The 26,451-nt window shown below is 43.6% G+C and overlaps 1 protein-coding gene across 2 annotated transcripts in view; it reads left to right on the forward strand.

The window, feature by feature from the left end:
• Positions 1 to 26,451, forward strand: part of RAPGEF3 (Rap guanine nucleotide exchange factor 3) — a 1,135,646-nt gene that overhangs the window by 982,875 nt on the left and 126,320 nt on the right. For both annotated transcript variants that reach the window (XM_078688545.1, XM_078688554.1), the window contains 2 exons: positions 16,217 to 16,307; positions 24,873 to 24,923. In XM_078688545.1, coding sequence (XP_078544671.1) covers positions 16,217 to 16,307; positions 24,873 to 24,923 — 142 coding nt within the window. The remainder of the gene's footprint in view (positions 1 to 16,216; positions 16,308 to 24,872; positions 24,924 to 26,451) is intronic.

Genomic DNA, 26,451 nt, shown 5'->3' on the forward strand with positions numbered 1-26,451 from the left:
GGGGTTCAAGCGCCAACGCAAACAGGAGGGGAGAAAGCGGACAACCCTGCCGAGTCCCACGCCCTAGAGCAAACATTCCAGAAACGCGGCCATTAACTACAACCTGAGCGAGGGGGTCAGCGTAAAGAAGTCGCACCCAACTGATAAATTCAGAGCCGAAGCCGAACTTGGCCAAAACCGCCCACAAGTACGGCCATTCCACAGTATCAAACGCCATAGTGGCGTCAAGAGACGCCAAAATGGCCGGTTCACGCAGCGTCCCGGCCCTAGCTGTAACACCATGTAATCGCCGAAGATTCAATGCAGTATTCCGGTGCGGAATAAAACCGGATTGATCCAAATGTACTAAATCACTAATAACCTTGATTAGTCTATTAGCCAATACCTTAGCCAAAATCTTCGGCTCGGCATTTAACAATGAGATCGGCCGGTATGACGCACATTTGTTCCGAGGCTTTCCCTCCTTATGTATAACAACTATAGTGGCAAGGCGTTGATCGCGGGGGAGAAACCCACCATCGCGGGATTCCTTGAACATATCCCTCAAATACGGAGCAATCCTGTCGAGTCGAAGCTTGTATAACTGAATTGGCAAACCGTTTGGGCCCATTGCCTTACCAGAGCGCAAGGAACGCAGAGCCAATGCTATTTCGTCCGCCGTAATCGCCGAATCCATTAAGTCCCTATCTTCCTCAGAAAGACTTGGAAGGGTGATATCCCGAAGTAACAAACAAGAGTCTTCCTCTGGCCTATCAGACACAGAGGAGTACACAGTGCGAAGATGGGTGGCGAAGCTCACCACTATCTCCCGCAGGTCAGTAACCAAGACTCCCTCTTCCGTCTCGATCTCTGGCACCACACGACTTGCTCTATCTTTTCTATCTAACCAAGCAATCAATTTACCGGCCTTGTCTCCGACATCATATATACGTCCCTGTTGCTCCCGGCTAAGAGCCTTCACCGCATCCGACACTAATGATTTGTATTCAAACTGCTTCAGCTGTAAAACATGCAGTTTTGATTGGGTCACCTCCTGTTCCAATGCTGATTCCAAATCCAGTATTTCGGTCTCTATCTTCACCACTTCTTCTTCTTTTTGCTTTTTGGCGCCAGAAATCAACAATAGGGCCTTTCCCCTGATACGATCCATCTGTTGGACTCTCTAGCTTCGTGCGGCCTGTCACAATTGGTGACTAGTCCCACCCATTTGGCTGGGCATACCTTGGATGGGGTATTTAGTAACGATTCCCGCCTTCAGACTGGCACCCCCTTCCCTTGTCATGGTCAGATCATTTTGCCATTCCCCTTGACTTTTCCTTTTTCCCCCCCGCCGGCATTCAGCCTGATCACACCAAGTGGGTATTGAGGAGGAATTTTAGGGTAATTAACAACGACTCCCTTAACCCCTTTCTATCCACGTTTAAATCCCGGCCTTCTGAGGATGCTCATACTGCGGCTCTTCTTTTTTCTAACACTATAGCGGAGGCTGTCGATTCGCTTGCGCCAGCCCAGCTTCGCTATTCTGCTGGGAAACGGCCTTCGGCCCCCTGGTTCTCGGCATCTCTTAGGACTCTCAGACAAGGATGTAGGAGGCAGGAAAGGCTCTGGAGGGCAAACTTGGACCCCCTAGAGAAGAATATACACAAAATCCTTCTCAAATGATATAAAGCCTCTGTTCTGACTGAAAAACAGGCATATTATTCCAAACTAACGTCCTCTCTTAAGTCACCTAGGGACTTGTTTAAGATAGTTGACAATCTTTCTCTTATTCAGACACCTGATCCTATCACAGCCTCCCAGGATCTTTGCGATCAGATCTCCACTTTCTTCCATGTGAAGATCTTGGATATCTACACAGACCTGGAAACCCTTAACTCTAGTTCCCCTCCTTCCATTTCCTCAATCTCAATATCGGAAATCCAACCGCCGGCTCCTTCCCATTCCCTCCTTCAGTTTCCCCCTATAACTCTTGAACACCTTAGCATGCTGTTGGATAAGCTTAAGTCCGGGTCACCGTTTGACCCCTGTCCTTTAAAAGTTCTTAAAGATTGCAGACAGACCATTCTGCCCCCTCTGACAGATATAATTAATCTGGCCATTTCAGAGGGGGAGTATCCACTGTCTTGGAAGCTAGCCATTGTCAAGCCCTTACTAAAAAAATCCACTCTAGATCCTGGGATTTTAAAGAACTTTCGTCCCCTTTCCCTTCTTCCCGCCCCGGCTAAACTCTTGGGGACCTATCTTAACTCTCACCTGAGTGCTTTCCTTGACAGCACCAATGCTTTGGATCCCTCACAACATGGCTTCCATAGGATTCATAGCACTGAGTCGGCGCTCACAGTGGTTGTCGACAGTATTCGGTCCAAGGTCGACACCGGCCAGACCACTCTGCTAGTGTTATTAGACCTTACGGCGGCCTTCGACACCCTGTCCCCTACCATCTTGGTCAAGCGACTCAGTGAGCTGTGAGTCAAGGGCCCTGCACTTAGCCTTTTATCATCTTTCCTTGACCAACGGAAACAGAGGGTTAAGCTGGGCGAATTTATGTCACCCATTAAGCCTGTGAAGTGTGGGGTGCCTCAGGGCTACTCTTTGAGCCCAACGCTTTTTAACGTCTATGTTGCCCCACTCGCCAGGCTTATAAGATCTTTTGGGTTGGAAGCTCTCTCCTACGCCGACGACACGCAGATTATGGTCTCTATCTCTCAATCTGTGACCATAACTGCCCATAACTTTAAAAACTGTATGGAGGCAGTCGCCGGATGGATGATCAAGAACTTCCTTAAGTTGAATGGGGAGAAGACGGAGGTCCTCATCTTTGGGGGCAAGAGTGAGATTTGGTCAATGGACTGGTGGCCTGCTGTTCTTGGTACCTGCCCCCAGCCGTCCCTCTTTGCTCGCAATCTTGGGGTCATCCTGGACACCACTCTCTCGCTTGACAAGCAAGTCAGTAGGACTGTGTCCACCTGCTGTAATGCTCTGAGGATCCTCAGGAAAATTATTCATTACCTCTCCCCTGATGCACGCAAACAAGTTGCAGTCGCGCTTATTGGATCTAGGCTAGACTATTGCAATGCGCTGTACTTGGGCATTAGCAATGGTCTGGTCCAGCGCCTTCAGACGGTACAGAATGCGGCTGCCCGGTTTGTTGTGGGGGCCCCTAAACGCTCCTCTGGCATGGCTATTAGAATGAACCTGCATTGGCTTCCCATGCAGTCGAGGATTAATTTTAAGGCTCTCTGCCTTACACATCGTGCCCTTAATGAGTCTGGGCCTGAAGCCATTCGTGCTCTTGTGGCCTATTACACCCCCGGTAGAGCACTTCGCTCCTCCAGTAAAAATCTGCTGGCTGTTCCCCGAATATCTAAAGCTAGATGGGGGGGGGGCTTTCGTTTTCTCGCACCCAGACTCTGAAACACGCTCCCTAGTGAGCTCAAGGGGATCTCTTCCCACACCCTGTTCCGAAAAGCCCTTAAAACCTGGCTATTTCAAGAAGCTTATCTGTAGCTTTTCCCCTTGCGACTCTTGAGTTCTTGAGCTTTTCTTTTACCATCCCCTAGCGCCTTGATGCCTACGGGTTAAGTCGCGCTTTATAAGTCCCTATTAATAATAATAATAATAATAATAATAATAATAATAATTAATAATCCATGCAGTGCCATGGAACAATTGTGTGTAAACTGCCGTAGTCTTTTATATGATTTTGTGTACTCTGCCATTTGGAGGTGGTGCAGTGTTCTCTGTCTACCATTGATACATTAGAGATGTACATACCAGTACCTTGCATGCATGTGTGTCATATGCTGCACCCTTCGATGCGTGCTTGCAAATATTATGCAATTTCCCATATGATGATCCCATAGCTCACTGTTTCATGACCCAGTCTGCACTAGTCCTTAAGGCCAATGAAAAACAAAACTAGTTGTGGATTTGTGTCCCTGTTCATCAGGGTGTAGGCTAAGTGTTTAGTTTGATTGTGCTCACCTCCTAGTTGTTCTTCGTAATGAAGAGACTGAATGTCTGCTGTGGGATTGCTGGACCTTTATTCTGCACTCAAGCCAGATTGTTGCAGATATAGCTCATAGAGTTGATGGTTCACAAGCACAGGTTTTCCCCAGATAAGAGGCATCGAGAGTTTGTAGCTAAAAAGAACCAAAGTTTGGATATCACAGTACTCACTGCTTTATGCTGTAATTTTGCCACAATCAGGGTTATACTATGTGTGCACAGTCTTGACGTGCGGTGAACCTGACTCTACAAGGCCTAAACATTCTGACCCACAAAGGTAAACTGGTTACTGTGATGAATTCCTGGCTCAACCTTGGTAGCTTGCCACAAGCAGAACGGCCTCCCTTGAAAAAAACACATTTGGTATCTGTGAAATAGCTAACCAAGCAACAATAAAATTAAAGAATGAAATGAACTGAAAAGGGCCTAACTGTGGGCCTGATTTATGGTTCATTAACATGTACTCTGCCCGTCAGGGTCACGGAGGACATTAAGACCGCAATCCTAATGAACAGAGGATCACCACTGAAGTCCTGGAGGCATCTCCGATAGTACCAAATGTTTGGTGGATGGCTGCTACCAGTTTTAAAAGTTATCCACCAAACTTTTTGTTTTTCAAAAACAAACTGCCAAAGTGAGAGCTTGTTTGTGAAAAATAAATAACTAATGATCCCATACCCGGGTGTGTTTTCCCTGTGTGAGGGGGGTTATTAGTCTTATTTTCAGTTCAGGAACCCCAGATTTTCCCTGGCAGTGACTGGGTGATAAAAAGGAAATCAGACAGCCAGCCCTTAGTAGGACATACCAGGCAATGTCTTTACCCTGACGGCCAGAACTCTGTCAGCCTGTCAGGGTTATCTTTCTTTCTAAAGAGCCAACCGGGGCACCGCCAGTGGAAAGCTGATGGTTTGCCCAGATCTAAATGGCATGGACAGCCTGTGAGTTTGCAGGACAGGGTACTCTGTCACTTTTGTGACTGCGACCCCTGTCTGCCAAAATCTAAATAAGGCACTAAGGGCCAGATGTAGGTAAAATACATTTACCGATTCTAGAATACCGAATTGTACCGATTCGGTATTATAGAATCGGTAAATGCTATGTAGCTAAATATTCGGTAAGTATTACCGAATCGGTAAGATTCGGTATTTACCGAATCGGTATTTACCGATTTGGTAATTGCCATTCATTCCTTGAGGCCCATAGGAATGAATGGCAATTACCGAATCGGTAAATACCGATTTGGTAAAATCGGGAACACATTCAAGGGTGCCAGGGTGTCACTTTGACACCCTGTTGCACCCCTGAATCGTGCTTGTGTGCACATGTGGCACGCATACATGCCCTAAGGGCATGTATGTCTGCCACATAGCACAGTTGAAAATGCACAGATTTGCATTTTCAAAGGTATTCGTTATTTACCACCAACTTATAGCTGATGGTAAATAACGAATCCTTAAAGCACATGAGCAGTAACAAATGTGCTTCCTACATGCCATTTACCGATTCGGTAAATACCAAATCGGTAAATTATGATTCGGTAAATACCGATTCGGTAATCAACACCTACATGGCAAATGGCTCAATACCGGTTGGTAAGCCTGAAATTTACCGAATTTCAGGTTTACCGACCGGTAAGGAGCCACCTACCTCGGGCCCTAAGTTCTGTATGTGGACAAAAACTTACTAAGAATACATCCCAAAATTGTTGCATACAAGAATTAAAACGTTATGAAGTAAACAGGCACATGCACCATAGCAAAGCATTAGAAATAGGCATTCTGTGTTAACCGGTAAAAGTGCAAGCAATAAAAACAAGCATTGGCAATGCCAATAGGCCTTCCCTTGACAAGTGGATACATTGATGTTTTTTATTGCATCCACATTACATTTATAACATTAAGAAAAATTAAACCTGCATCTTGGTTTATTAGACCAGTATGGGTAGTTCCTAGGAGGCAGCCGTACTCAAAATAATTATGGAAACTCCTTTTAGTTTTATTGCTCAGCACAAGAAAATATGATTGGTAATGTAGCAGAGAAAAGCTACTATTCACTTTGAATTACTATATCCTAAAGAAGTGCACTGCATTTGTATGCAGATGGGCAGATGTGCACGTCTGCTCAGGAAAAATGTTCCATTAGAGCCAGTGGCTGAACATCGCTGACCTGTTGTTTCACAAATGATGCTATGATGGCAGCGAGCAACATGTGAGTGACATCTTAACAGACCCAACATGAATAGGGCTGATGCAAAGCCCCTTTTTGTATACATGTAATTTTTTTTTATTTCATAATTGTTTTATTACATAAGGATGGCGAGGAAGCTAAAGTTGTCTGTAGGCCAGACCGAATAATGACAGTAGCTGCTAGACACACTCTTTAGCTGACTCAAGTGAACATTGTTCCATAATAGCAGTAGGTTGATCTCACTGATTGTTATTAAATTTAGAAATCGATAATTCTGTGATAGAAAAGAATATCTAAGAGGATCAAACCAGCAGGCTGTCCACACCCTGGGTTGCAGACTCTTCCGAATGATGATCAAGCAGTTTCAGCTTGCCTTAAACCACCTACAAAAATCTCCACATCAGCTGAGTTTACCTCATTTTAGTAAGCACCTTATGGTTGTTTCTGCTCGCCTAGTTTAATTTTAATTTTTTCCACAAGTTCTCATGCTAATGCAATGTTGGAGAAAATTCCTCAAATCTTTAGGGCTGTCTCTTTACATGAAGCTCCCTTCTATAGTCACTAATCAAATCTATGATTTACCCTCTGGTAGCTTGACACAAAGACAATCAGACATATTTTAGAAGCAATGTTTAACTAATTTATAGAGCACGCAATCAGTAATGAAGTTAAAACACAACACAATCAAAATCCCCCAAAAATTAGAAACATAGAGTTAATTTTAATAAATAAAATTACATCAAAATGACAAAAATCCAATTACTGGAATTGGATTTGTGAACTTTGGAAGTTTTTAGGTAAAAAGAGCTCTTACAAAAGCACAAAGTGCCTGTCGTGGTTATCTTATCACACTGCACTGGGGTAAAGTCCCAGGTGCAGGCCGGCTGTGATGGTGCGTGGGTTGGATAGAGGCACCATCCTGGTGAAGATTATAACTTTCTCAAGTCCATGTGATGAGCTGCAGGTGGAGATTCACGTTGGCGGAATCAGCAAGGAGTTCACTGCTGGCACAAGGACCCGGTCGCGTGTTTCGGCAGTCCATGTTTGGTGCAAAGAGTCATCATTACTGGAGCATTGCATTGGTGGTCGAAGTGGAAGGTTGCCATTGGTGCTTGAACTCGGAGTTGGAGTGAAGAGCAGTTCATCAGCGAAGATTTGCATTGTCAGGAGTCATGGATGGTGCAAAAACTACTTCTTCTGTGTCATTGGGAGCCTAAAACTTCTGGATTTTCACCTTGAGTTTAGGAGGAGTGCGTTCTAACGCAAGCCAAAGTCAAGGACCTGGGGGGCATTTTGGGGGATCAGAACTCGCTCCAGCAGAGGCCAGCAGCAGTGCTCAGGTAGGTACAGTTGATGCTGGTCACCTAGCCAGTTGCAGAGAGGCCTCGGGAAGCTTGTTGTGGCCTGTAGCTCAAATAGGAGGTCAACCAAATGACCCTTGGAGTTATTTCTGGATGAAGGCAAGCAAGTCCAGTCTTCCTTCTTCAGAGAGCAGGGCAGTCCTTCTGAATATTCCACAGGTTGAGCAATGTTATAATGAGAGGGTCTTAAGTTGCCACTGTCTTCCCCACTGCCAGCCTGTAGGTGGGGGATGCCTCCGTTGTCTAACCTTGCTCCTTTCCTGGGTTTGGTTCCAAACTGTCTAGGGTAACAAGGGTCAAATAGGTCTAAGTGTGATCTGCATTTGCCAGCGGCAGAGCAGGCAGCCCTTAAAAGTCAGGCAGAGGGTGTGCAAGCCATAAGGCCATCTCCATGACAAAGCAAGTCAACGCCATCTCCGCGTCCTGCTTCAACACCCTCCGAATGCTCCGCAGGATCTTCAAATGGATCCCCTCTGACACAAGAACAACCGTCACCCAGGCCCTCATCACCAGCAGACTCGACTACGGGAACGCCCTCTACTCAGGAACAACAACCAAGCTCCTGAGACGACTACAACGAGTCCAGAATGCCTCGGCACGACTGATCCTCAACATCCCCCGACACAGCCACATCACACCCTACCTGAGAGGCCTGCACTGGCTCCCTGTCAACAAGAGGATCACCTTCAAACTCCTCATCCACGCACACAAAGCCCTTCACAACGCCGGACCAGCATACCTCAACGACCGACTCAGCTTCTACTCCCCCACCAGCAGCCTCTGCTCTGCCAACCTCGCCCTCGCCACAGTTCCTCGTATCCGGAAAACCACCACCGACGGCAGATCCTTCTCCTACCTCGCCGCCAAGACATGGAACACTCTCCCTACCAACCTACGACAGACCCAGAACCAGCTGACCTTCAGAAGACTTCTCAAGACCTGGCTCTTCGATCAGTAGCAGCCCCCCCCCCAGCACCTTGAGACCCTCACGGGTAGGTAGTGCGCTTTAGAAATGCATTGATTGATTGATTGATTGATTGATAAGGTATCCATTGAAGCTCAATAGGATTGAGTACCACCGCCAGGACATCAAGGGCATCCTGCTCTGGAGGTGAACACTCTAGCCCTCACCCAATGCTCGTTTGTCCCCATGACTGACAGGAATGTGCAAAACACCATAGGAGAGCCATTCACAATGATGTGGCAACAAGGCACATTTGGTTTAGGCAGAGAAATTGTAACTTTCTAAAAGGGGCATTTTCAGAATAGCGACTTAAAATCTGTCTTTACCAGTCAAGAGGATTTTGAATTAAAATTAAAATTAATTGGAGTGGAAAGAGGATTTCACTATCTGGCAACAAACTGAAGTTATCGCGTATTAGGTGTAATAATATAACCTCAGTGTTAGTCTATGGGATTGATAGCATTTCAACAGTGAAAAACAACTTTAGTAGCTGTTGACTGTCAGGACATGTAAAACAAAGACACGTCCCACTTTTTATATAGCATGCACCCTACCCTATCAGTGTTTAGGGTTCATCTGGCTCCCTGCAGGGAAGGGAAGATGGCGGATTGATTCCGCTACCGAAGGGCGTATTTCTGTTCTTTCCCGAGGTCTCCAGCGGCCTGCCTTAATGCCTCTCCTCCTCTCACCCCGGCAGTAAAGAAGCGGTGACGGACAGCAGCGCGAACACATTATCGACTAAAAAATGAAATTTGAAAAGTGATAAGCGGAGTATTGAAGTAAGACGAAGGCGGCAAAATTACCTGTGGTTACCTGCGGGTTTGGGCGTGTATGCCGGCACTCAGCTGCACTCGCCTCCTCTCCGGTCCTCGGAAACGACGGATGTGCCGGATTACCTGTGTCAGCTCTGCGGTGTACGGCGGCCGCATAGCAAACACGGTCAGGGCTCCCCCTGTTAGACTCTCACTCTTCTGTGGACTCTCGCAGCGGTGTTACTGGCGAGGTCGAAATCAGAGGCAGCAGCAGGCGGGTGATGGGAACTGCATCCCAGTCCAAGGTAAACATTATAGTGATGGCTCCTCAACGAGCTGCTCGTCCGATTGGACTGAGGCCCAGGTAGAAGGTGGGGGTCTCCCAGTAATAGTGGATCTGGTGGACTGTCAGAACATTTCTGAAACTGATGCGGCTGTCAATGGTGGTGCAATGCCTAGAAGATTTCCAATAAGCAACCATATGGCTGGCTGTTTAATCGACCCTCAGGTGGGGAATTCTATTCCAAAATTGCTAAGCTCAGGGAAGGCTACAGCGCTGCTCCGCTCCTGTGGATCAGAGTCAGCTATCCCCTGCGCCCAGATGGCTGAAGTTCCTAATGCTGCAGTTAACGAGGGCTGGGGGTCACGGAGGACTCTGTCATCAGTTCTACATTGGATGCCTCTTCTGTAGTAGTGAGCCTGGTGGATTTTGTCTCTGATGAACCTCTACCCCTTCTATCCGGTGTCGATGGCGACTTGCCTGGAGCTTTACCTCCTCCTATTTCAGACTGTATTTCGCAATCCAAGGGGCTCAACAATGAAGGCTCTCCTGTTCATTCAAATAGCACCCTGCTGGAGACTGTTCTGGGCGAGAATGGTAGCAGTTTGACAGGCGATGAAACCGGCAGCGGCAAGGGGGTGACGAACGCAGCTATGGAGCCAGGGAATGGCTCGGACTCCCCTATCAACTATCTTTCATCAGGTCACTACAGTGTTAATTTTAGTTTCAACAACAACAATAACGCTGCGTTTAGTCCCAGGGATAATACTCCTGAGTGGGGAAGAACACCGAAAGGAAAAGGCCCTAAATCAGGTCGGACTGGAAAGGGTGGCAGAGGCCGTGGGAATGGCATCGGCATCGGCATGAAGGCTCAGATTTCAGAGGCACTGGGACGATTGAAGGGAGCATCAAGCTCTACTAAGGTCGGCCCGGGGTGAGCCCGCTACGGAAATGGGTGTCATCAAAGGGCGAAGTAAGATCAATTGTCTCTAGATTATCCAACGCGGGCACACAGGGGGGTTTGGTAGTCTCCGCCTCGCCGGATTCGATGGCTACTACCTCAGCTACTACCACCACAGCCCCTCAGTCAACTAGAAATCTGATATGGCCTTGGTTGGCTTACACAATTCGGACAGCGTGCAAATCTTGGCTCCTGGTGCAGGTACTGACTCTGGTCAAACATCTTCGTGTGGGGAGCTTCCCTATCCTAGGGAATTAGCACCCGCTGTATTTAGTACTTCACCTGTAGTGTTTAGGCCCCTTTCTTCCCTCGATGGAATATTGGCTACTGAAGAAGCTGGATCAGGGCCTAATTCTGAGCAGAATCACTTGGAGGGAAGGGACGGAGAGGGCGATGAGCCATCACTTTCCGGTATTATGCAGGCTCTCAATGTTCAGAGAGCTTAAGCACAAACTTACTCTCATCAGGCAAGGGTGGATTGTACCAAAATCAAACAAGCACTATCCGAGGTAACTGCCAAGGTTTCCCACTTCACAGCTGAGGTCTCTGACCTGCAACCATGGGTGTCAGTCGTGGAGGAGCTCAATACTCACACGGTCAAAATGGTTACTTCACAGGAGTCACAGTTGGCCTCAATGCAGTATAAAATTGACGATCTTGAGATCGGGGAGAAGGAGGGGTTAAATAGTCATGGCACAGTTAAGATAGCACAGAAAAGGTATAATTATAGTAATGAGCATAGGCTTGTTTATGGATAGAGTACGACTCAGCAGCTCAGAATTTGTGTAATGTCAAGTGTTAAATTTATGAGTTAGAATGTTTGTGGGCTGAATCTGGTCATTAAAAGGTAACAGGTAGCTGAAGAGCTTAAAGGATTTAAGCCTCAAATAGTAGGGCTGGCCGAAACTCACATGGCCTATAAAGATAGAATTTATTTTAACCAGCTTGGCTACGATTTGAGTGTCTGCACGTCGCAGACAGCATCGATACGTGGGGTTGCCTTACTGAAGGATAAATATTCCAAAATTACGGTTTTACGTACGCGTGCCAACTGCAGGGGTAGATGGGCAGTTGCTCAGATCTGAATCCTCGGATGTAAGGTGACAGTATGTATGGTCTATGGTCCTAATGTTGATTGCCCTGAGGTTATTTCTTACTTAAATTCTGAACTGCATGAATGGGCTGGTGATCTAATTGTAATGGGTGATTTCAATTGCATTTTAGACAAATAAATTGACTCTACAAACTCGTCTGTCAGAGCTAGAATGGTTGGAAGACATTGTTCCCTACAACGCCGGGGTTTACTTTTTTCTCTCATCCCCACAGACAATACTCTAGAATCGGCATGATTTTGACTAAACTTGTGTTGTTGGCTAATGCCTCTATGGTTGTATGTCCCGAGGTAACTTCGGACCACAATCCCATTATGCTTACTGTACACCTTGGGTCGTCTAGGGAAGAGCAAGCTAGGGAATTCTCGTTTCCTAGGCATCTTCTAAGTAATCCTGATTTTGTACTTTATATGCAAGAGGTCCTGAATGAATACATAGTAAATAATCTCCAAACTGCATCTCTTGCAATGGTATGAGACTGTTTAAAAGCATGTGTGAGAGGGGCTACTCTTCAGTATATAGTTAAGCAGAATCGACTTAATAGTAGCCAGCTCAGAAATGAACATAGGCTATATATCGAGCTAGAACAGCAACACGCTCATGCAATAGCTTTGAAGGATACTGGTGAACAGCTTATATATGCTCAAATTATTGATGTAAGAGCGAAGCTTAGTAGAAGGCTGAATGACAAAGTTGCTAATAATTTTCTTAAATCCAGATCGAAACAGTATGGGTATGGAGAGAGGGTGGGACGGGTATTGGCTTACCAACTTGCTGACCAGAGGGCTAAGTCTCATATCAAGAAAATCAATGGCATGGATGGTGTAACCTATATGAAACCTCAAGACATAGTAGAGCAATTTAGGATCTTAGGATCTTTTATGCCAATCTATATAAGGAATCAGGAAGTTTTAATCAACAAATGGCTATGGATTATTTATAGGAGAGCACACTGCCTGCTCTGGATGTGTCTCAAACCGTGGGGCTAGAAAGTAATGCTGAATTTTAGGAATTGAATGTAGCAATCGGGGCTTTGCCCAGTGGCAAAGCGGTGGGTGAGGACACCATTCCACTTGAGTTTTATAAAATATCCAGGGATGTATTGACTCCAGTACTTCTTGAACTGATTAATGGAATAATGTAGGGAGGGGATGCGCCCCCATCGTGGAACAGAACTAATATTGCTGTTTTCCCTAAAAAGGGCAAACCTGTGGAGGATATAGGCTCATATAGACCGATATCCCTGATCAATACGGACGCGAAAATCTTCTCTAAGCTTCTTGCTTCCCGCCTAGCCCCATTAATTCATTTAGGGGTATCAGAGGAACAGCATGGTTTTGTTCCAGGGAGGGACATGGTAGCGCACATAAATACAGCTTTTGCAGCATTTGATGTGGCTAGTCACCTGGATCAGCGGATTGGGATGCTGATGCTGGACGCCGAGAAGGCCTTCTACAGAGTAGCTTGGGGGTTTTTATGGTGTACTATGCTTTCTTTGGGCCTCGGTCGGAGGTTTGTCTCGGCGGTACAGAGACTTTATCATAATCCAACCGCTGTTATCAAACTCAATGGTCTCACATCTAGTTATTATTCAGCGGGGTATGCAGCTGGGGTGTCCGCTTTCCCCTTTATTATTTGCTCTCTGCATTGAACTGTTTATTAGGCATCTGCTTCAGAATGTCTCTATCTCGCTAGTGTCCTTCAATGGCATGATTTTAAAAGTTACTGCTTATGCAGACGACATTGCTGTATTCACTACAGGGCCAGAGGAAGCTATAGCAGTGTTAACTCAAAAGGCTCAACATTTCAGGTCCTTTTCTGGTAATAAACTAAATCTAAACAAGGCGCAGTCAATCTTACATTACGTACCACTATTAGCTTCTCCTCAGTTAGGTATTACTACTACTTCTACATACCTTGGGGTGTGTCTCAGTTGCCGCACTGAGGACTTCATGGCCTTGAACTACGAACCATTGCTTAAAAAAATTGCTGCTGATTTGCGTAGGTGGCATAGGCTACCTTTGACTATTATTGGAAGGTGCATAGTAAAAATGAATGTTTTACCTAAATTTCTTTACTTGTTTCGTGCTATTCCTTTAAGAGTCCCAATGTCTTTCTTTAAGCGGCTTGACAGTGTTATTGGAAGTTTTATTTGGGGCTATCGCAGAGCGAGGAGAGCTCTTAGATATATACATTGACATATGAGCAAGGCGGGCATAACACCGCTAGGGCAGTTGTATGATGAATTTGGCTAAAGGTCATTTTCCTCATTAAAAGATGAGTTTGGGCTATCCCATAATTAATGTTTTTAATACCTCCAAGTTAGGGATTTCTTTATTCAAGGAAAGGGCCTGTCAGCCCTCCCTCATACATCTGAGGTATTACAGGTTATTTTTAAGACGTCAGGGCGGGGCCTGATTGGGAAAGCCTATCAGTGTTTCATATCTGCATTAGAAGATGACGGAATACAGATTACAGCTAAACTAAACCGTATGTTTGCAATTGAAATCACTACTGAAGAGGTTGTTGACTCAATGGTTCTAATCAATTCTGCGGTCACCTCTATTAATTTAAAAGTTGCAACACCTTTGTACCATGTTTATGCTGTATTACACCCCTATGGTTATCTCGAAATTGGCTATTTCTCAGGATTCTTCAAAGTTATACTGCCCTAAGTGTAATGAATATGCCGCGTCTCTCCGACATATGCTCGTCACGTGTCCTCGGTTAACCATGTTTTGGTATAAGGTTGCCTGTGTGCTGAGCAGGTTAGCTGGCAAGGACATTCAACTAACTGAGAAAGTAATTCTATTCGGGACAGTAGTGGATTTGGGCTATCTATCTACATCTGTAGTTTCAGTTATTGCCGTTTGTGCTCGGCTGTGCATCGCTAGGGTCTGGATCGATGTCCAAAGTCCGAAAATCACTGATTTTTGGTTACTATTGAGGGGGGTCTATGAAATGGAATTGGCATTAGCTAAAGCTCAGGGTTTACGTTCAAGGGTGAAATTTGGGAGGGTTTGGTCTAGTCTTCAGTGGGACTAATTCTTTAATTGTGATTGATTTTGAATGTTTGTATATATTAATTACTCTTTTCGAAAAGGCTCGGACAAATATTTTCATTTTGGCTGTATAATTTCTGTTTTTCCAAGTATGCTATGTTTGTATGTTTTGTGACTTTTATGCTATGTATGGTTTTTGTTCTTCTCTACCTACTAGTGACTAAAAATAATAAAAATTAAATAAAAAATAAAAAAAGAGTCTTTAGGGTTTATCTTATGAGTGACTAGTAAGTGTTAAAAAGGAAGGTTTAGGATGGGCAAAAGCTTTATTTTGCCTAGTCGAAATGGTGGTTTAAAATTGCACTATAGACAGTGGCAAGCCTGAAACATGTTTTGCAGTCCTACTTTAGAGGATGGCACAATGGGTGCTGCTGCCCACTAGTAGCATTTTATTTACAGGACCAAAATGTGTGTAGTACTATTTACTAGGGATGTGTAAGTGAATTAGATGTGCCAGTTAGGTGTAGGTCAATTTCAGCATGCTTAAAGGTGAGAGTGCAAGCACTTTACCACTGATTAGCAGGGATAAAGTGCACAGAATCCTAATACCAGCAAAAACTAGTTCAGCAATCATGGGTGTGAAGGCAAAAATCTGGGGGAATACCACGCCAAGGATGTCAGGTCTAACACAGCTCTTAAAACTTGTTTCATTATCAGTAGAGCTTATTGGAAACTATAGCATTGCCCACGCAAAGTAAAATCAATAGTTAGGGTGATGCTTTTTACAAAGCTGAACTCTGAGGCAGAAATAAATCCTAAATGAAACGTTTTTTGACTAGCATCACTAAAAAACTTTATTCAGAATAACTGAAACCCCCCTCTATTTTGGCAAAGTATTTAAGCATCATCATATCAAAATACCATTCATAGCAAACCAGCAAGTGACACAAATATTTACCGTTCCATACAAAGTGTTACCGTTTTTGGATTAATAAAGTATCACTGCAGGCCTGCCTTGACTACTATAAAGCGATACATCATCCCCTTTTGTATTGCTTTGACTACTATAAAAGCAGCTCTTGGCAAGGCACTTGCTGTCACTAGAGGAGTATATCTTTGCCTGGGCATGAGCAGGTCAACTTTTTCAATCGAACTCAAAAATTGCATTAAATCTTAGTGGGCATACTGACATAGATTAAGCCTAGTCAAAGAAGGAACTCTGAGTAAATACTCGTTATTAAATCCATTTGAATTGAAATTTATATCATGTTCACCCCTCAATCCTAAGATCTTAAAACGTGTCCTAAAACAATTTATGCCACACAAAGTTGGTAACTTGAAAGAAGTTCTCTGTTAACCGAGTCAAGGCTAATCCAGTAATGATCTGTGCAGTGTTGTTGCTTTGGGTTAACACTGTCTATGGACACAGTTCTTTTGGCAATGGTGAATGCCTTATATTATTATCTGAATGAAACTTTGTTTGTTTTAATCTGATTTTGATCTCTAGGCCTAAACTTTTAAAAGAATACATTGAAATGGCCTGGTTGTTTTTTCTGTTAAAACGCTAATCGTAACTCTGTTTTTTGCAGCCTGAAGGAGCAGAAGAACCTTAATTCCTTCTTTGCTGTCATGTTTGGTCTAAGTAACACTGCAGTGAGTCGACTTACACAGACCTGGGAGGTATGTTTTGTGGTCCATCAATACTTTAGGCACAGTTCTGGTTGCTGATGTGTGCTCTGTAGAATGTGTTCCAGTATTTCTCTTATGAAACTCAGTGTCAACACATTAGAGAGGGCAGTCCTACCACAGCATGTTTTGGGGATGTTTGATCGTTGAGGTCATAGTGGAGCAATTGGCAACGGGTGCCCACGCTGCAGTAGTCAAGGTGACTAACTACCAATACTGATATACCACACTTGAGGCAAGACAAGACGCAGCCCCACGCATGGGTGACAGATTTGTTCTAGTATATGCTTCCATAGAACTGTCGTAACCAAAACTGGGTCTGGGCTCACGGGCAATAAGGACAAGCCTCACTATAAACAAAAAAACAAAAACAAGCACCAGTATTGCCTACAATTTAGAAGAAGGGACCTTAGCGTGACCCAAAACTTACTCCAAAATATCAGTAAGTCTTTGGACAACTTTTTTAATCCAGAGTAAATCACTTATTTTTAATTCTCAATTTTTTATCAAAACATCATTATACGATATTCACATCTTTATAAACACGAAATATTTACACACCACATTTGTTCCACACAACACTTCTCACATTTGGTACCACTTTCAAACATGCATTTCCTACATAGACCTGTTGCATTTATATTGCATACATAGATAGGTCTAGAACAAATAAAACACTATGTATGTCCCCCCACACTTGTCTGGTCTACAAATCCTGACAAATCTTTAAACAATGCCCCATTACCAAATGATCAGTCTTAACAAAAGGAATCAATAAATCTTACATATCAAGAACTGGCAGTAACTCCTGAATATGATTCACACAGGAAATAGTGGTCTCAGTGCCGAGCCGAGAATGGAACCCAGTGCGCCATATTAAAGACACCAAATTGCATACCATTTACACAGGAAGCGATACTATTTTCAAACCATTCCTTAAAAAAAGACAATATAGTGGTTAGTCAGTTGTTATATATCCAATTCAGGTTTTACAGCAGAATCATTCTGAAGTGAAATACTTTTCCCAGGAATGGCGAGTGGAAGGCTTCCCAGAAGAAAGTAATCTAGACAGAGTCAATAGAACATGTCGGCTACTAAGCCAGAATGTATTTTCCATCATTGTGAATGGCCGGATTGGACAAACACTCTTAACAAAAGGTTGTCAAGGCACAGAGGTGGGAAAATCTCTGGGCCAAATTGTTTTTCATGTGATTCATTTTGGCATCATAGAAAGCGAGCAATTCTGTCTCGATTGAACCATTGAGGTGTTATAACCTGCTTCATGAAGATAAGACAAAAACTGAAGGGCAATATAGGCCTGTGCTTCGTCATGTCTGTGTATCTTACAACATCAGATATCATCATATGGCTGGCACTTGTAAACACGTGTATACAATTGATCAATAGTTTAACCAGGTGACGACAGGATGACTTTAAAAATGGCATCTTTCGTCCTTCACGTGCGGAGTTTATTGTGAACATTTGTTGTATTCTCATTACAAAATGATTTCCTGTGCTGGAACGATAAGATAAATTAAGAGACCAGTCGCTCTTGAAAAAGACACAATTGAGAGCTTGGATCTGCTCTTCTGTTAGCAGATCGACACCTGTGTATGCATCGAGGACATCTTGTTCTGCAAAAGGTCAAATATTAAACAATTTGCAGAAGTGTCACCATGCTCTTCTTCAGAGCCGCCACCATACAAAGGCAGAGTACAAAATTACCTTTGTATTATGCCATACTAGCATATGAAATGCATAGTTCCTTTTAGAGGTGTACATTCATTTTTGAAAGATAAGGGTACAGACAAGCTTAGGTCTGGACTGCACATCTGCAGTGACTGTTCTTTTTAACTTTCCTTTAGCATTTGCGAAGCAGAATAGCCCTTTGGGTCACAAAGGAACAGAATAGACACAACGATACTCTCAAGTTTGTGGAAAAGGCCGCTTTATTGAAGATAGGTGCACCTTACAGAAACATACCATTGGCCTTGCCTTACAAAACTAAACTTCACTATACATTGCTTCATCTACTTATCCTCCTCCCCCTCCGTATGTATGATGATACAACGCGTGCTTTTACAACGCGTACCGTTACCACGCAGGTTTTACAACGCAAGTCGTTACAACGACTTGCGTTGGGGGGCGCTGGATAGTGAATAGTTTAATTTACTATTCCAACTCCAGTCCCCGTGGATAGTAGGGAAGGAGTTGGATATTAAATTAAACTATTCCCTATCCTACAGCGCCCTCCAGCGCAAGTCGTTGTAACGACTTGCGTTGTAAAACCTGCGTGGTAATGGTACCGCGTTGTAAAACTTTCGTGGTAAAGGATGTTTCCCTCCCCCACCCCTATGGTTTCCCCACCCTTTGCCTTTCTTTGCAACTAGTTAACAACCCCTACTCAGTCATTAACTGTTGAACCTTTAAACCCTGTAACCTCTTCTCTAGTTCCCTAAAGATCTACCTAACTAAGTATCTCCTATCTTAACCTTAGTAACTGCTCCGGTAGTAACTTGTTGTCAACACTAAAGTACACTGTAAACCTGTACATTACTAGGTACCAGACGCCTTGCACTTGCTTCCAGTGACAACCAAATACATTCTTTTTAACTGCCCCCGGTGCACCTGCACTCAACAATATCGGCACCCCTACTCAAACATCTGCCCCTGCACCTCTTGCTTACCGGTTGGGTCGGAGGTAAATCACTGAAACTGTCTCTAAACTGAAACAGCTGCAGTGTCACCTTCCCAAAATGGTGACACAGAGCCCAAAGTGGCCAGGTTTAACCCCCTGCCCGTCAGGCCAAAGGGAGCACAAAGAGAGCCCAATTATTCCTGGGCTGCTCCAATGGCCCAAAAACCTCCCTGATGGTCGACAGCCCCCCCCCCCCTAAGTAAAATCAAATGTTCTTGGCTAATGTCAGATCTAAAAACTACCTTTTTAAATGCCCTCTCTGCCAGCAAGCTGAACAGCTTTTCTCTGACAGAGGGAAGAGATGCACACCTACATGCAGATTTTGGACTCAGTTGGGAACTGTGTAACACTTCCGTGATGTATAGCCAAAACTGATGCGGGAGTAAGGTACCTTTACAGCTACTATTTATTTGCTTCAATGGAACAGAACCATCAGAAGATGGGACTTTTAAATGCTCAATTGCAGTAACTACTGTCACAATATGACTATAATCCTTCTTGCTTTCTTGACAGTCGATGAGCCTGGGCATAGAGAAAATGTTCATTAATATGAGTATTTTCCTATTCTCGGAGTACATCGACTTCAGACTTGAGCAGGACCACTTGGCTATGGCGGAGCAGAGCTGGTCCACAACATAGCTAATAGTTTGTGGAGCATTCATAAAACATTCATGCGTTTGTTTAATAATGATGCAAGTGGTCCCTTCAGGAAAATAGAAGATTAAAAAAGTGTGTATTTATAGAAAGTATAAAAAGGGTATTTACATAAAATAATGAATACTGCACCACGTTTTATGTGAGCAACAGAAAGAAGGCAACTACTTGAACCCAAAAATAGGAACCAAAGGGAAGCAAATGTTTTTTTAATGTATTGAATTAATGTTAGTGTGTCACAAAAAACAAATGTCTCAGTGGGATTAAAAACATGTTTTTGTAAATGTCTAAGTTCAAGGTTGGCGTGGTATAAAAAGCAGATGTCACAATGTAAACTATAATTTAAATAGGTGTACCTTTTCAGCTAGCATGGTTCAGAAACACGATACCTCCTGCTTGTTTTGTCTTTCTTTGAAACCACTACAATTGACGGGACATTTGGGCTGGGGCCTTTGGAGGATTCAATGTTGTCTAGTTTCAACAGGTTTCAGATTTCTTTCTTCACTGTTCCTTGAGATTGAATGCAACCAGTCTGTGCCTTTTTGCAATTGGGCAGATACCTCATTGATGTGCAGCCGGACACAGGCTTCCTCAGCTTCCCTAGTCCGCTAAATAGCATGGGGAATTTTGGGGTTATCCCTCGCTCAGCCTCTATGTGGTAGTTGATTGAGATCAGTCCCATTTTTGCTGCTGCTGTTCAAAAGCTGATGAGGCACACGTCTGATGCTTTCCCTTGCAGCACATGCATGGTTGTTTCAGTGGTTGGTATTTTGTATCTCACAGTTGCTTTGAATGACCTTTGGCTGTGCAGTGGTTTACATGCGGCCCAGATGTGCACTTGGACATCTTATTGTTTTAGGTTCAGGGTCGATGTGAGTTCTCTGGATCTGTCAAATGGCATCACATTGAAGAACTCTCCCCTGTTGATGATAAATGATATAGAGTGGTGTTTACCTCTTAGATGAACTATGGGACATTTGCTTGTATTAATTTGCCTCATCTCCTTTCCCACAGGGTGTATGTTTGCTACTCCCAAGCTTGCTGTCAATTCTAGGCACAGAACGTTGGGCGCTGGTGTTTGGATTTCGAGTACATAAACTGTGGCAGTTGTTTCACACCCCAATGTTTTGAGGATCGTCTTTCATTTTTCTGTACATTTTAGGGGATCCTTCCTTCCCAGGTCTAAATTTTCCATGGGGTCTTGGTTCATTGCAATTTGATTGACAGGTGGCCTAATTCTTTTCTTCCTATTACATGTAATGCTGCAATGCTGTCCACCACAAATTCTACTGCCTGGTCTCCCATCTTCAGGTTTAAGATCGCCAGGTGAGTCTCTGGTTCTTTTATGGACAACATTAAGAAGTATCTGTTGTCATCACTGTCACTGAGTGCTGACACTACTAACTTGCTGGATGGTGAAGTGGAGGGTCATTGTCTGGACTTGAACGCAATGTTCCGCACGTGGTCCTCACCTTGTCTTTTGGCCTGAGTTGGTTTCTGCATGTGTCTACTGATTTCTTTTTCGTTATGTAATGGTCAGACTTCCCCCACTTGCCCTATGCTCAACAGACCGATTTGAGGTGATTTCCCGCATCCTCTGCATTTCTGGCCTAGAGCTGGACACTTCTGTTGTGTAGCTACCTCAGCCCACATCTGTAGCATGCTTGCATTAGTCCGTAAGATGCATACCTGTGCTTCTCTTTTTGCTGCTGTTCATGGTGAGTACCATCTCTTCCTGGTTGGTTCCTGCTTTCATTATGGCAGCTCGCTCTTCAGCTCTTGCAGCAGATAGCATCTTGTTTAGAGTGTATGTTACTCCGAGCATTCATCTTGTGTGAGATTGCAACCCGTTGATTATCAAGAGCCGCTCGCATGGGCTCATCGTTATTTATTTCACTGATTCTGCAGTGCTTGAGGAGTGCTTCTAGATGCTCAGCAAATTCAGGCATTGTTTCTCCAGGTTTTTGTCATGCCGTGTTATAACTGTATCTATCGTAGCCTTGTTGGGTGTCGGGTCGAATTTCTTGGTGAGTGCATCACTCACTTTTTGGAATGCCGTCCATAAACCAAATTGAAATTCTTTGGGAGTCATATTCTCGTAGAAAAGCATGAGGCCAGACCTCGATAAAGTCAAGGCCCTCACCACCACCAGCCTGCCGCAAAACATGAGCATGCTATGATCTTTCCTGCGCACAACAAGCTACTGTGTCATGTGCATCCGAAACTACCCCACCATTAGTGCACTCTTGCGCAATCTGACAAAACAAAACGTGGACTTCAAATGGTCAATCATGTGCAAGGAAAGGGTCAAGACAACAGTAGAAAAAGACAGCTGTCATGGCATGCTTCAAGCCAAAACTACACACAGAAGTGACAGTAGATGCTAGCCTGGTAGGGACATACTGACCTCAGTCCTATGTCAAATCTATAGTGTATATTATTCCAAATCGCAGAGCCTATCAGGGATATAGGAACTACACTACAGTGAAAGCATCAACTATGGGGGAAACAAACTAAACAAAATATCACACATATTCAGGAACTGAAAATATCACACAAAAGTGGATCACACTCACAAAAAGCCCTGAATAAGTAGACTGCAAATACTTTGGGAGGCTACCTCTGCTTTTTATGACTAACAAAACTTACTCACTTTAGAATGCTTGTTTGTGTTGTTACTCTCTGTTTGAAAAGATATTTAAACAGATGTTTAAGGCAGATATCATGGAGATCACATTTGATCTCACTTTGCCTGGCATCAAAACGGGCACTAGTGTAGACAAAGTCACACACAGCTTAAAACACTTGGCTATATTTCATAACCGGAGGGGTAAGGAGAGTGTTACTCCAACATTCAAGCATATTCATAGGTAAGAAATCTGGGAAGTAGGAAATTATTACCAGCTGCACGTTTCCTAAGCCATTTGTTCTAGACACAAAGGTTTTTAAACTTGTGCAGGCAGTGAATGTGCCCAGGTCAATGAAACATACTGTATGCATTTGGTGTTAGTGGCAGGTATATTGGAAACAAGCACATCCATCTGAAAAAAGTCGAATGAGGTTGGAGATGCAATTAATGCAGTGCACCATGCATCGGAAAACAGAAGAAGCGCAGCAACCGGGAAGTCGCTAATAACAGAATGTGTCTGTAAAAGCCTGCATTTAAGAAACACAGCACCCAGGCAGCGCTGAAGTAAAGGATGTATTGCCTGGAACAGCCGATCAATAACAATCATAGCACCCAGAGCAGCCTTCGAGTTAGAAACGCAGTACCTGAGAAGCCGCTAAATAAAGAAGAGCGGCACTCAGGCATTCATACAGCCCTGACAGGGGGGGCAAGCAGCGATGATGGGGGGGTGGCGGTAAGGCTCAAGCAGCAAAGTTGGAGGGGGTTGGGGGACAGGCAAGCAACCTTGGGACATTCTCTCTTTGAAGTCACAGAACACAAAATAAAGAGGTGCGCTCATAAAACAGCGCGTGGCGTTTGTTTTTGATATCAGATCAAATGTGACATAATAAGAACAAGATTTACAGGGCTGTTTACCTAGGAAAGATCAGAGTGAGTGAAAACACGAGTGCTTGTGTTAAGTGCTGTCAAAGAAAGAAAAGTAGTCCCTAAAACAATTCCTAACTTGGGAGCAGTGGATGGATAGTAGGGAAGAAAGAATATGAGAGCAAAAATGGAGCCAGCAAATGGGAAGCCTATGGACAGGCTGAAGCCCACAACGTATATACAACATGTCTCTTGAAGATAGCACATGCACTGTCAAGAGCAGAGACCTAAAAAGATATCAAGAAATATGTGATATGTTTGTAAGAATGGCATATACAGTCCCCTCCTCTTGACACTGGAGCTGAAAGCCGCTGACTAGCTACGCAAAAACCGAATCCTGTAATTATTTCCAGACCGCTTCAACTACAATAGGCAATAGTCAAGTAAAAGTATAAATGTTCCCCAGCACCCCTCATTCGGAGCTCTAACCTCTTTTGGGAAAGCATGTAGAAATTATACACTGTCTTCTTTCTTTTCTTAAACATGTATTTTGCAGTGCTATAAATACCTGCCAATGTTGTGCATTCTGTAATTATATTCTACCAGATGAAACCCATTCTCCACCTGCTAACGTTACACAGTATGAGCTGCCAGATGTTTCTTTGGAAAAGTCAAAGACATAGATGAAGGGCTCAATTCTCATAAAAAAAGTGCTATGACGCAGCCAGCACTGGCCACATCACAGAGCTTTTTTCCTATGTGTATTGGCAACCCAGACAACTAGGAAAGGAGAACCACAAACATTGGGGAGGAAGTTAGGAGGTAACAGGAATCTAAAAAAATAAACGCTATGACACAACAAGCGCTGGTGGGGTGGGTAACACAGACAACAGGGTAGTGGAGTGTGGGGGTAGGAAAGGAGAAGCAACATGGAAGAAGAAAGAAAACTAGTACCTCAATCACAGCGCCAGCAAAGAAGGACACTAATCAAGATGAAGCAATCTGTACTTAGTCCATGCTCCAGATGAAGGAAAGGGTAGAGAAGCTGTCATGTGCTGCCCAATTAGGAGACAGCAAATAAGAGTGACAAGTAAGCAACACAATTGTAATTAATAGGTGGGCTTCAAGCCCCTTCTAGTAAACAATATCTCTCACAAGTGAGGGCACATGTACTAGCGCATATGCTGTAACAGACAAGACCTTCAAAAGAAAGGGAAAACTGAGAAATGAAAAACATTGTAAAAGGGATACATTAGCCCACTAGTCTCTGGGACTGGAGGGGGCTAGGGCTACTTTTGTGGCACCTGAGTGCATTGCAATGTCCCACATTGGAGCGACCCAATGGTTCAAGAGGACTGATCTATTGGCCTATGGGGCAAGCTGTGGTAGTGGATGCAGAACATGAATGCCTCTAATACTGACCAATGTATTAAGAAGACTGAATGAAAGCTCCTATATATTTGTGTTTAGTTGTTTAGATTGAATTCGCAATTTGGACACCAGCAATTCTGAATTTGCAGAGCTTGCTATGCTTAATTCTGAGTGTTGCATTAGTATGTTATCATTTATGGCAGGTACTGCTCGACTCTGTTTATCCCTTTCGCTTCCAGTAGACAAACTTGATTCACAAAATATCTAATATGCAATCTACTATAGCTCTTCACACAGTGACTTCTACAGCATTAAAATGTCTGTGTTTTATGCTTTCTTTCAGACCCTGCCTCACAAAAGCAGAAAGTTGTACTGTGCGTTTGAACGTCTCCTGGTGAGCCTCTCATTATTTGCCTTTTGTGTTCCACTTGTACCTCAATTAGAAAATTATGGAAGAACCAGCAGCAATTAACTCAGGAACACAGTGAGGAGCCCTGGGTCAGCAATTTCTCTAATCAGATTAAATCTATATATGGAAGTGTCAGATGATCCACAAATCATAAAAGACAAGAATTCAGAAACCTTCAAAATTCAGAGCTGTTAGGATTCTTACAGAGAGTGCCCCATATAAGGAATTTTCATTTGTGTTATAAATAAATGTGTATAATACTGACACTTGATCTACCTGTAGGCAACATCGTACTCTTAGCTGCCTTTAACACCATGCTATTGTGTGGTTCTTATTAAGGAAAAGCGTGTTGCTTCATGCATTCTCTTCTTTCTTTATGCAGTTCTGTTTTTTTACATTTGAGATCTAAAAGTATGAATTGTTGAGAATAAGAATGATGGTAGACTATGCATTTAGGGGCAAAGACAGCTGTATCGGTGAACAGCCTTTACGACACGGCTGTTACACCGCCGTGCCATTACAACGCGGTCTTTTCAACGCAAGTCGTTACCACGACTTGCTCTGGAGGGCGCTTCAGGACAAGGAATTTTTGTATTTACTATCCAATACCTTCCCTACTGTACGTAGGCTGGTGTTGGAATAGTAAATTAAAAAATTCCTACGTCCGCACCCCCTCCAACGCAAGTCGTGGAAACGACTTGCGTTGAAAAAAACGCGTTGTAACGGCACGCGTTGTAAAAGTATGCGTCGTAATGCCGTACATCCGCTGTATCAGATGTTGTGCAAGGGCCATATGAGTCTCATAGCACACAAGTTTAATACACTTTCTTCAGAGGTATGTGTGCACAGTGAGGAATTCTAGTAATGTAAGTTTACCAATGACTCAGCATTTCATATATTCCATAGGTCTAAAAATAAATAAATTATTTAGTTGTTAGATGTCCAATGTTAGTCTATGAGGGGCACAGTCATGATAGATTTTTAGCATTACTTGTGAACGTATAAATGATTTCCATTTAGATTACGTTTATGAAATGTATCTCATATGTGTTAGACCTGTCAGCCTTAGGGTGGTCTTCCCCCAAATTTTTTTGCCTCTCCTCATCCATTTTCTGGAACTTATTTCTGTTGGCCTTAGGGCTCTGTGCACTTCACCACTGCTAACCAGTGCTAAAGTGTTTGCGCTCACTCCCCTTAAACATGGTTACATTGGCGTATACCAAATTACCATATTTAATTTACTAGTAAGTACATTATAAGGTGGTTTAAATTAAATGATACCAGTAGGCCTGCAGCATTTGTTGAGCCATTTACCTAAGTAGCCTTTCAAGAGATGTCCCAGAATTACCATTCCATCCTGAATTCAGTGTTAAACTGCCATGTCAACTTTGCAGTTAAACCCCTCTGCCAAGCCTTAAACTTCTATTTTATTTAATATATGTTACCTGTAAGGGTGCCATGTAATTAAACGGTTGGACATGTACTTTTAAGATTTACATGTCTTGTTAGTGAA

The sequence above is a fragment of the Lissotriton helveticus genome, chromosome 1_1 (genome assembly GCF_964261635.1).
Source record: "Lissotriton helveticus chromosome 1_1, aLisHel1.1, whole genome shotgun sequence".
Classification (NCBI taxonomy): domain Eukaryota; kingdom Metazoa; phylum Chordata; class Amphibia; order Caudata; family Salamandridae; genus Lissotriton; species Lissotriton helveticus.